Genomic DNA, 12,363 nt, shown 5'->3' on the forward strand with positions numbered 1-12,363 from the left:
CTATTGGTGTAGTGGCTATAGTGAGTAACATCTACAAAGTGTACTGCTGCTGCTTGTTCGGGTTTCTTTGCAAAACCTTAACTCTAGAAGGCCAGAGGCAGAAAGCAATTGAGATCTTCATCTCCAAGTCCTACGCTACCCAGACTTGGAAAAATTTTGGTCTTCCGTTGTGGTCACTGCTCTACATTTTGTATTTTCCTACTCTAGCAGCATGAAGGGAAGCTCGTCATAAGTCCTGGCAAGGTTCAAGTTAGTGCAACAACACTTTGAAGGGCAATTAGAGATGAGAATACATTTTGGCCTTGAAGACCAATGCCCATGTTGCATGAATAAATGTAAAGACACTTTTGCACTGAGCTTTTGTATGTGATGTATCTGACGAGAGCTTGGTAGGAAGTGGTCTTAATAATTAGAGCTCCAAATTTTTCTTTGGGATTTCTCTAGATTTGTTGCAATAACAGAGTTGAAAACTCAAAATAAATGGAAGTTAATGAAATAACTGCTGTGGCTATCCAGAAAAACGTTCTAGTAACTAAGGACTCTTTTTGTTTTTATTTTGGAACATGAAGGTACAGGAGTCTTAAATTCTTGACCAGATTCTTCCCTACACCATTAAACTACTGAAGCCCACAAACGCCAACTAAACCTTGAACCATGAACTGTCTCGACTGCAATAGGGACTTTGGCTTTTTTGTTTTGCACTAATTTGTTTTTTTTTAAACTTATTGAACTTTTTTTGGTTGTTTATTATGTCATCTATTGAGTACTGCGTTCACAGAAGTGTTATTCTGCTGCGTACAAATTTCATTGTTCTGTTTCAGTGCATATGACAATTAAACATTCTTAATCTCATGAATACGAGCTGCATTGCTAATTCTGGCCATTCTTTGATGTATTCTTAGATCAAGACGTAAAGCTGGAATAAGCAACAGCTAGTATTTAGAGAAATGGTGAGAGTTGCATTATTACATCGAGCGAAGTGCTGGGTGAAAGCAAAGACTATCCCATGTGTAGTCTGCAAGTGACTTGTGGAACAGTCATTGCACCTGGGATGCTTCAATTCATGTGAGGCACTGAGAAAAAGGCAGGAAATCATTGAACAAGAGATTATGTTTGCAAGTCTTCCCGAGCAGTTGGCCCACAAATGTACTGGAAGAATGGAGACACAAGGGACTGTGGATGCTGGAATCCTGAGTAAAAACCTCTGAAGATGGCACCTGTCCCATCTGTCCATTTCCCTCCGCAGATGCTGAGTTCCTCCAAAAGTATTTTTTTGTGTTTTAAGAATGCCTGACTCTTAACACTTTGATATTATTGTTTATTGATGAAGAGGAAATGGACCAAAACTATAGTAATTTCCCCTCATAAAGTCACGGAGTAAAAGCGGATTGGTACATGGACCTCCCCAGTTTATGAATGCCTGAATTACGTATGGCCATACATATGAACGAGCTTTTGGGAGACGGGTGGGCTTGATGTGCCTGCAGGCATCGTCTGCTGGGTGGGAACTCTGTTTGCGGCTGCACTTACATCGAACTGTTCTCAGGGACGGAACCATGCCATAATCAGTGGAGGTTCTATATCTAAATATTACATGGATGAAATCAGACTCAGCAAAGATAGACATAAAATGCTGGAGTAACTCAGCAGGTCAGGCAGCATCTCTGGAGAAAGGGAATAGGTCACTTTTTGGGTGGAGACCCTTCTTCAGACTCAGACGAAGGGTCTACCTGAAACGTCACCTATTTCTTTTCCAGAGATGCTGCCTTCCCACTAAGTTACTCCAGTGTTTTGTGTCTATCTTCGGTGTAAACCAGCATCTACAGCTCCTTCCTACTTATTCACTACAGCAGTGAAATCATTCAACTAGATGGAAGAGATATACATAATCAATTCCTCTCTGGCAGAGAATATTGTCACTATGCAAATATTCCATAAATAAACTCTCCCAAATGTCTCAATTAGATTCCAGTCTATAACTCACTCATTTGGTACCTCTCCGTATATTAACCATTCAAGCAACTTGATTAGATTTCAGCCTGTTACTCAACCTCTCCATTATGTGCAAACTGCTCAAGATCTCCATTGAAGTTGGACATAACTTTTGTTATTTTTCCCCCACTGAAATCTTAGAATTTGTGGCTGGAAAAGGCTGGACCAGTGTTCCTGTTCAAGTACAAGAGACACAGCCAAAATGTATGAGCTGGAGCATGGAGACAAAAACTTGGAGGGGGAAGGGAGGCAAAGGAACTGCACTGTAAAAGTTAAGTAACGCAGCAAATCTCATCGGTTTTGTTCAGCTGCAGACCATGTCAGACAAAATACAAATGCATCTTCCGCTTTTGCAGAAGCTCTTTGCGAGTAGCTTGGAATCAATGCCTTAGCAACTTCCTCAAAGTGCTGAAGCAGAACACTCAAGTCAGGTCAGGTTTATTGTCATACACACAAATACAAATGAGTGAGAAGTACAATGAAAATCTTTCTTGCAGCATCCTCACAGGCACGTTGACTCAGATAAATTCACAAAATAGAACGGATACCCAAATTCTATAACAAGGTGAAATTAATAATACCGTGTAGAAAAAAGAGCCATTGCAAAACACAATTAGAAAACGAGTCTACGGTAGTGCATGAGGTGGTTCGAAATGTTCCATTGCTGAGATAGGATTGTAGTTGTGGAAGTCAGCTCAAGAATTGGATGGTTGGAGGAAAAATGCTGTTCCTGAACCTGTTGGTGTGGGACTTCAGGCTTCTGTACCTCCTGTCCTATAGCAGTGAGGAGAGAGCACGGCACAGATGGGGATCCTCATTAATAGATGACGCCTTCTTGATGCTTTGGTCACACAGATGCTTTCAATGATGGGGAAGGCTCGGTTTGTGAGGGGCAGGACTGAGTCCATCACCCTCGCACCATGATAGTACCAATCAAAATAAACATTCTACGATGCATATCTGTAGAAGTTTGTTAAAATATTCAGTGACATACCAAATCTCTTTAAACTTCTTAGGAGGTATAGGCACTGGAGCATATGGTGTAATCCATGTCCTCTTGAATAGGACAGGATGGACAGGATGGACAGGTCATCCAAGATGTTAAAGGTCTGGAATTGGAAGCTGTTTACTCTCTCCACCACCCACCCATTAATGAAAACTGGCATTGGTATCCCGACTTCCACCTTCTGAAGTCAAGTTCCTTCACTTTGTTGGCGTCAAGCAAGAGGATTTTGTTGCGGCACCACTCAACCAGGTGTTCTATCTCTCTCCTGTATGCCGACTCATCACTATCACCAATTCAGCCAACAACAGAGGTGTCATTGGTGAATCAATAGACAATAGGTGCAGGAGTAGGCCATTCAGCCCTTCGAGCCAGCACCGCCATTCAATGCGATCATGGCTGATCACTCTCAATCAGTACCCCGTTCCTGCCTTCTCCCCATACCCCCTCACTCCGCTATCCTTAAGCATCCAACGAACTGGCCTCCACTGGCCTCCACTGCCTTCTGAGGCAGAGAATTCCACACCTTCACCTTCACCACTCTCTGACTGAAAAAGTTATTCCTCATCTCCGTTCTAAATGGCCTACCCCTTATTCTTAAACAGTGGCCCCTTGTTCTGGACTCCCCCAACATTGGGAACATGTTTCCTGCCTCTAATGTGTCCAATCCCCTAATTATCTTATATGTTTCAATAAGATCCCCCCTCATCCTTCTAAATTCCAGTGTATACAAACCTAATTGCTCCAGCCTTTCAACATACGACAGTCCCGCCATTCCGGGAATTAACCTAGTGAACCTATGCTGCACGCCCTCAATAGCAAGAATATCCTTCCTCAAATTTGGAGACCAAAACTGCACACAGTACTCCAGGTGCGGTCTCACCAGGGCCCGGTACAACTGTAGAAGGACCTCTTTGCTCCTACAGTTGTACCGGGCCCTGGTACATGACATTGAAAAGAGGATAGATCAGGGAGCTAAGCACACATCCCTGAGGTACACTTCTGTTGATAGTCACTGAGGTGAGATGTTGTACCAATCAGTTCCGATTAAGATCTACCGATGACAAAGTCACAGATCCAGTTGCAAAGAGATGTACAGAGGCCCGGGTTTATGAGCTTAGTGATAAGTCTAGAGCGGATGATTGTGTTGAACACCAAGCTATAGTTGATGTACGTGTGTTCCTGTTATCCAGACAGTCCAGAGCAGAATGGAGCCCCAGTGAATTAGCATCTGCTGCTGATCTGTTGCAGTGATGCGCAAATTGTATCAGATCCAGGTCATTTCACCACATAACCAACATCTTAAAGCAGTTCATTACGAAGGATGCGAGTGTTATTTGACGCTAGTCATTGGGGCAGGTTACCTTGCTCCTCTTGGGTATTGGTCCGCCCTTTTGATTCAGGTAGAAATCTCAGACCGCAGAGAGAGGTTGAAGAGGTCCTTGAATACGCCAGACAAAAGGGTGGAAGTGAACTCATCATGTAAGTTATAGCATGGCCAGAATTGGTGCAATTACCACCTATAGTAAGTGGAGGTACAGTTAAAGATAGGGTGTCACTTAGATTCAATCATTCTGTGCTTGGCTGCAGCAGAGAATAACGGCCCATTTTTAGTTTTCAAGTTTGCTGAAAGTATTAAATTTAGTGAGGGGAAATGTACAAAGTTGTTTGGAAAAAACTCCAACCAGATATCTGGCAGGTGTTGACTAACACAGAAGAAAAGTTGTGTATTCTGGAAATAAAATCTGAAATATATTTATATTAAATATTCAAAATGTAAAAATAAAGAACTGGAGATGCGGTAGGCCTTGACAGACTACCCAAACCATCAAAACCACCCCCTCCTCAAGTACATTCACCTGCAACCACTGGAGATGTAACACCTGTCCCTAAACCTCCTCCCTCACCTCCATCCAGGGACCCCAGCAGTCCTTCCAGATGAGACAGAGGTTCACGAGCACCTCCTCCAACCTCGTCTACTGCATCAGGTGTTCCCAATGTGGCGTCCTGTACATTGATGAGACGAAGCGCAGTCTCGCAACCGTCTCACCAAACACTTGCGGTCAGTCTGCTAAGGCCTACGATACACTATGCAGTACACCATACCCAGAGCAATATGTTCCCTCACCCTCCCTGACCCAGGTCATGTCAAGCAACCCAACTTTTAAATGGAGTTTGAATGGAGGAGAGCTAAATTGTGGTGGTATTCCCAAATGTCCTTTAGCTGCATTTACTTGCTCTAGTTTTCCTCTGAGAACTTGGTGAGAGATTGATCCATTTTTAAATATATTTGGGTGGGGGGCGGGGGGGGGGGGGGGGGCGGGGATGAATTCTCACATCTATAAATATTTGTTCAACAATTTTTCTCCACATTTACTGTTGTAAATGGGTCGCCTAATAGCTTCAGTTTTTCTTTGTCAACTATCACTTCGCAGCAATAGCCACTGGGCAGAACCATGAAGTGAATTGCTGAAGTCGTTCTTCCAACTTGATCACCAGACCTTTCTCTTAAAGCAGGAATTTTTCATGACTGTGGTGAATTCACCATTAGAGCTCACTGACATATAATTTGCTTAAGGATACCATTCTTCCTTATGAATCAAAAACAATGGGTTCAACTCAAGCATACACAAGTCTAGGCCTACATGTTGTTGGTACAGAGAGAGTGCTGCATTATGGAACTATCTTTCAGACAGGTCCATGCTTTCCATTTCAGATGGTCTTGAACACCACCCCCCCCCCCCCCCCCCCCCACCCCCACCCACCCCCTTGCCCTCTAAAAGAGCTGGGGAATTCTCCCTCACGTCTCGTGCATTATTTATCTCTCGAAAGAAAATAAAACACAGTTTGAAAACAAATTAGTTTGTGGGTGAAAATATTCAACAAATCAGCCGCTGCTGGATTCTTACAAAAAGAGTGAACACACTTTGACTTGTCAATCTGTCTATGAAAATATGTGGGATGTCCTGTGGTTATGAAAAGCATTGCAAAAATGCAAGTCGCTTCATTTCTTATTGTTCAAATGGATTCTGTTAAAAAAGAAAATGTCTTGCCAGGAGGCCATTTGACATAAAGCAACCCATAACGTTCTATTGAAAAAATTCCCATAGCTGCTATATAAATGTAAGTGGTTGTTTCCACAGAATCAACCAGTGACTATCCGCTGACATAAGTGCAGTGATTGCGCAGTCATAACTCTGACTTCAACTGCAAACCCATTTTGATGTGGCTCCACAGTATCTAACCACTTTAGAGACGTTTCGTCGTTTCTTCCTTCATTCTGTTTCTTGCCAGGACAGCTGCTATTCACACACACACGTGTTTTACAAGCAGGCAGCATTTTGTGAACTGAAGTACTCCAACTCCATTTGGCTGTTCCAGTAAACATTTACAATGCACCTGCACCAATAGATCCCGAAATGAACTGCTAAAGTACAATGAGAACACAAAGCTTTCGGCACCAACTCTATGTTAAACTGTATGACCATCCTCCCCTCATTATTTCCAAACAGCCTCCTGAGGGACTCACACAACCTTGGAGCAAAAACAACAAAACTTCTCCTCAGGTCTCAAATGGTGATCATTCAAATCTTGATATCAAAGTCAAGAAATGAGTCACACCCAATTCTCGCAGAACGTGAATTGTTCTACTGGTTATGCAAGAGGTCCATCCTCACTCACTATCACAAACTTTTAGTACCATTTATTATAACATTGGTTGCTGTATCTTTGATGTGTGGTCCATATTTGGAATGAGTCTCATCTTATGATCTTTCACATACCTCTGCTCTCCAACATTTAAAAGGTCACAAATTTGATTGCAGTTCAGGATTTAGTTTAATGTGATCACCTACCTGAATGGACAATAAATTGTCTTCATTTATAAAAATCCTATAAGTGTAGATGGATTTTTCATACCTAGAAGAAACAAGGAAACAAGAAAATGATGCTTGGTTCAAATGGATTATTCACAATTACCTTAGAGCACCTACCTGACCACACTTGGCCAACTCCCACCCCCACCAAAGAAGGGTCGAACATCTCACCAATTTGGTCGCACCTCGTACTTTTTCCATATCGGTTTTCAATCACCTCTACAAGTGAGATTGTTAGTATTCCCACTGGGAAATTGGCCTGTCGATGTGGAATCCTTCCTATCAGTTTACAAGCTTGGTGTTACATGGCAGGAGTAATACAGTAGGCATTCCTGCTATACAGACCTCTCGCTGCCTGGGTCTGATCATGATCTGGGACAATGACTTGTGGAAAATCCATTTTCTTCCCAAGACTACATGAATTTCCCGAGTGCTCTGGCTTCCTTTTGCGTCCCAAAGACATGCCCGTGGGCTAATGGGCGACTATAGAAACATAGAAAATAGGTGCAGGAGTAGACCATTCGGCCTTCGAGCCAGCACCACCATTCAATATGATCATGGCTGATCATCCAAAATCAGTACCCTATTCCTGCATTTTCCCCATATCCCTTATTCCGTTAACCCCAAGAGCTAAATCTAACTCCTGAAAACATCCAGTGATTGGCCTCCACTGCCTTCTGCGGCAGAGAATTCCACAGATTCATAACTCTCTGGGTGAAAAGGTTTTTCCTCATTTTAGTCCTAAATGGCCTACCCCTTATTCTTAAACAATGACCCCTGGTTCTGAACTCCCCCAACATCGGGAACAATTTCCTGCATCTAGCCTGTCCAATCCCTTCAGAATTTTATATGCTTCTGTAAGATCCCCTCTCATCCTTCTAAATTCCAGTGAATACATGCCCAGTCTACCCATTCTTTCATCATATGTCAGTCCGCCATCCCGGGAATTAACCTGGTGACCCTACGCTGCACTCCAATGGGAGCTTTTGACTGGAAAGAATAGATTACTGGGACATAAATAAGGAGCTGAGACTAATGGGATTGCTCTGAAAACTGGCGTAGACTCGGTTGATCCCAACATCTTCAAGGCAGAAATGAAGGCTAACTGTAACTATACCAGTCAACAAAATGTTAGTGACATCAATGTCGAAATTTGTTTCACAGCCAAGGTGAATCTTTGGGCAAAAATGAGAATGTGATTTAAATTTTCATTTTCATTGGTTTTACACATTCAATATAACTTACTGTGGGCTAGGAATATTATAATACAGAGAAAGGTGACAACCAACCTCTGCAAAATAAGATGCTGCCCATGTAGGATAGGAGATAAATGGGCAGATATATATTTTTTATTTGTTGCGGAACAAATGTCAAACAGAACATTGAGAGAATGTTGTAATGCCCTTAGACTATGGAAACGTGTCTTCAAATGGGAATAAGTGGGTTACTGCTTTAATAATGTTTTAATGCAAATCAGAAAATAGTATGTCATTTAGTACCTCACTCAACTCTAATGTGGAACAAGTATAGTTCTTAAATCTGGAACCAAGCTCAAACGCACTACTTTATGTTGAGAATCAACCATGGTAGTTATAGACCAAGGCCATTACCTAAAAGCCATGATCATGTTATATATACAAGCCAAGTAGACAGGCATTAGAAAGTTACAAGCAGGTGATTGTTAAGGGGGAGAATCTTCCAAAGACACCAAACTACATCAGAATATAAGACAGAGAAGTGCACCATGGGAACTACACTCATCCCCCTGCAGGACCTATACATCAGGAGGTGCAGATCCAGAGCAAGCAAGATCATGAGGGACCCCTGCCACCCCAGTAACGGACTGTTCCAGATGCTACGATCAGGCAAACGCCTCCGCTGTCACGCTGCGAAAACGGAGAGGATGAGACGGAGCTTCTTCCCACAGGCCATCAGGACTGTCAACTTTTATAACCCCAGAGACTAAATTTTTGTCGACACTAATAGTAATTTATTAACTTTATTTATATGCTGTAACTGTAATTCTTTTTGTGCACAACCCGCAGGCATTGCCACTTTCATTTCACTGCACATCGTGTATATGTATGTGACAAATAAATTTGACTTGACTTGACTTGAAAGGATAATATAGGCCTCTGTATTCTCCTAGACCCAGTTGGAAGGATAATCCTACTGTACCACACAATCCCAGTGCGTGAGACCACCACATCAGAGCTCATCCATTCATTCTGTCCAGATCTCAGTGTCAGAATAAAGAGAAATCCTAAACGTGAACTCAGACAAAACAAAAGTCCTTGCAAAGTTCACATTAAAAATGATACATCATTAACGTACAACAATTCATTCCTTGCAAAAGAAAGGAAAGGCACAAAATGCTGGAGTAACTCAGTGAATCAGGCAGCTTCCCTGCAGTACATGGAACTCCAGAGATTTGTGTCTTTCCTTGGTAAACCAGCATCTGCAGTTCTGTGTTTCTACTTGCAAAGGAAAGTGTTGGTTGTAGGTTAATTGGCTGGGTAAATGTAAAAATTGTCCCTAGTGGGTGTAGGATAGTGTTAATGTACAGGGATCGCTGGGCGGCACGGACTTGGTGGGCCGAAAAGGCCTGTTTCCGGCTGTATATATATGATATGATATGATATGATATGATATGATATGATATGACTCTTGTCAACAGCTTTCTTTGGTAGTGTGGTGTTTGTTATATAATGGAGGGAAGTTCCTTTTCAACCTCTAAAGCCTTTAAGGTTTTTTGTTTTAAGCTTTAATAAACGCACCCTGGATTTACCTTTCAAGTTAAGTAACTGTTTCCTCCTCTGATATTATTAATTACCTTGGTAGTGAAGAGCTTTATATCACTGAAAAACACAAAAACTGCAATTGCTGAAAATCTGTAATAAAAACAAGAAATGCTGGAAACATTTCACTCATTCTTCAGATGTTGGCTGAGAAAAAGTTTACATTTCCTGTGAAAGACCCATTGTCAGACTTATTACTTCTGACAAAATGTCTTTACCTTGTACTGTAAACTCTACTTTTCCTTCCTCAGATGCAGCCTGACCTGTTGAGTGTTTCCAGCTTTCTGCTTTCATTATAGTTGTCATTCTTTCTTCTACATTTATAACACAAGGGCCTGGAAAAGTGTGCTTCTGTATTATTTTAAGCCTTTCAGAAGGGTTTGGACACATTATACAAATCTGGCCATCATTATCAGCATTGTTGGTGCATTGTCAATGCAACCTTCTATGCTGTGTAATGCTCCAGTACAGAAAGAACTTGCATTTATTGATAGTCTTTGACAACCATCCACACCAAGAGGTATTTAGAGCGACACGTTAAAGGGCAAGGTAAGGAAAGATACAGTCCTAAAATAGGCAAATAAGATTAGTAAATAGACAAAAAGATTGGCATGGATATGGTGGGCTGATGGGTTTCTGTGCTGTTTAACTATAACAATATTATTCTCTGATTCCTTAATGAAGTCCTGATACAGGAGAAATGTAATTTCTACCTAGCAAAGTTTTTCAAAAATCAACAGGGTAATGAGCAGATACTTGAGGGAATTCATTTGGCCAGGACACCAGGAATACATCACCAAGTCCCTTTCAGTTATAGTGGAAGGAGAATGTTTACACTATACCAAGAGAATGGACAAAACTCGTGTTTGAGGTAAAGATTTCACCTGAAAGTTGACACTCGAACCACACTCCATCAGATCTGCTGTTTGTATTCTTCAGAGGACAGAAAGGGTTGTTTTGGAAAATTCTGGAAGGTTCCATTGCAACAAACAGCAGATGGTATTGATCTTAATCCCAAATTGGATTATTTCCGAGTTGTCCAGCTTTGGCCCATAGATCCAGGTGCACAAATCACAGAACATGCAGGTACACTAAACAATGTAATAGCCTTTATTTGTAAGCAGGGTACTGTACAAGAACTTAGAAATCCAACTGCAATTCTACTACCCTTTTGTTAGCCGTTAGCTAAAATTAGCTGTTCCTAATACTCCTAAGAACCTAATACTCCCACTGCAATGCAAGCTTTGTTTCTATAAAGCTTTTGCATCGTTTCTTGTTTTTTATATTCTCTAATAGAAAATGGGATCTTTAAATTGACCTACAACTTTCAAAATCTTCACCATCAAACCATACAGTTGAAACAAATCCCATTAAAATGTAGTTGAAATTGCCTTTCCTCATACTTACTGCAATGTCACTGCACATTTCTGTATTAAATTAAACCTGCCATGCGGTAGCCCATATTACCAATTCATCCCTGAATTCTGTCATTATCTTTCTTCATGTTTTTAACATTTCCAAGCTTAGTGTCATCAGCAAATTCTGATAATATTCCCATAAATCCTAACCAGGATATTACTTTGTATCAAACTTTACAGTGTTTCCCTACATGTGTGCACATGTCTTTCCCAACTCGTTGTACTGTGGGAAGAACAGCTTTCATTTCTCACTATCACTTCCCCTTCTCCATCTGTCAGTGTGATTTGCCTTTTGTTCCTCTTCCCAGAGGGTTATTTGCATTTCATTATGTGGAGCTGAATAAAGTTGGTTCTCCAACAAGATGACCTTGTCAAATTCTTAAGTCTGTACAAAATGCAATAGCACCCAAACCCACACTTGCACTCACATATTTGCAAAACTCCTCAAATTAACAAAACTCCTCAAATCAACCGTTATCAAAATTGTGGCATGACAGTTTAGTTTGGTGTGGGAATTGTAAATGAAATATTGCACTGTTATGGAGGTTAATGTTGCAACACAGTGATAAACATTGCATATCACACCTGACAGAATAATCCTATCGTTGTATAATCAAGAAGGTCTTTCTCTTGGCTCCTAAATGAAAATATTTAAACATCTCTTCCAACTCTAACCAATCTCTTGCGGTGTTGACCTGATAGATAATGACGATTGTATCTAGTAAAAGTTTCAACCAGATTCTGATGGTCTTATGCATGCCTGAAGTTGTGCATGTTAACAAAGGACTACACAGGAATAACTCTCCATCTAACTTCTGAGGTGAGCAAATCATTTCCAGGGAGTTTCCAAGTAGCAAAAACGATTTGCAGTCCTTTTGTTTAATCTATGGCCTGAAGATTGTATAATCAAACTTTTAGAATGAAGTTTGAATTCATTAATTAATTCAGGCATAAATTTCAAGAGTGTAATCACTGATAATGGAAGGTGCCAAAATCTTGCTTTGGTGAGAAACAGTCCATATTATACACCGATCAGCCAAAACATTATGACCACTGACAGGTGAAGTGAATAACATTGATTACCTGTTACAATGGCACCTGTCAATGGGTGGGATATATTAGGCAGCAAGTGAACAGTCAGTTCTTGAAGTAGATGTGTTGGATGCAGGAGAAATGAGCAGGAGTAAAGACCTGAGCGACTTCAACAAGGGCCAAATTGTTATGGCCAGACGACTAGGTCATCTCTGAATTGGCAAGGCTTGTGGGATGCTCCCAGT

General features: G+C 41.2%; 1 protein-coding gene across 1 annotated transcript in view; it reads right to left on the bottom strand.

Annotated features, from left to right (window-relative positions):
* The window catches only part of inpp5d (inositol polyphosphate-5-phosphatase D), a 98,402-nt gene that overhangs the window by 74,421 nt on the left and 11,618 nt on the right, over nucleotides 1-12,363 (bottom strand). The window contains exon 2 of the mRNA XM_078410727.1: nucleotides 6,850-6,913. Coding sequence (XP_078266853.1) covers nucleotides 6,850-6,913 — 64 coding nt within the window. The remainder of the gene's footprint in view (nucleotides 1-6,849; nucleotides 6,914-12,363) is intronic.

This window comes from Rhinoraja longicauda, chromosome 13 (assembly GCF_053455715.1).
Source record: "Rhinoraja longicauda isolate Sanriku21f chromosome 13, sRhiLon1.1, whole genome shotgun sequence".
NCBI lineage: Eukaryota > Metazoa > Chordata > Chondrichthyes > Rajiformes > Arhynchobatidae > Rhinoraja > Rhinoraja longicauda.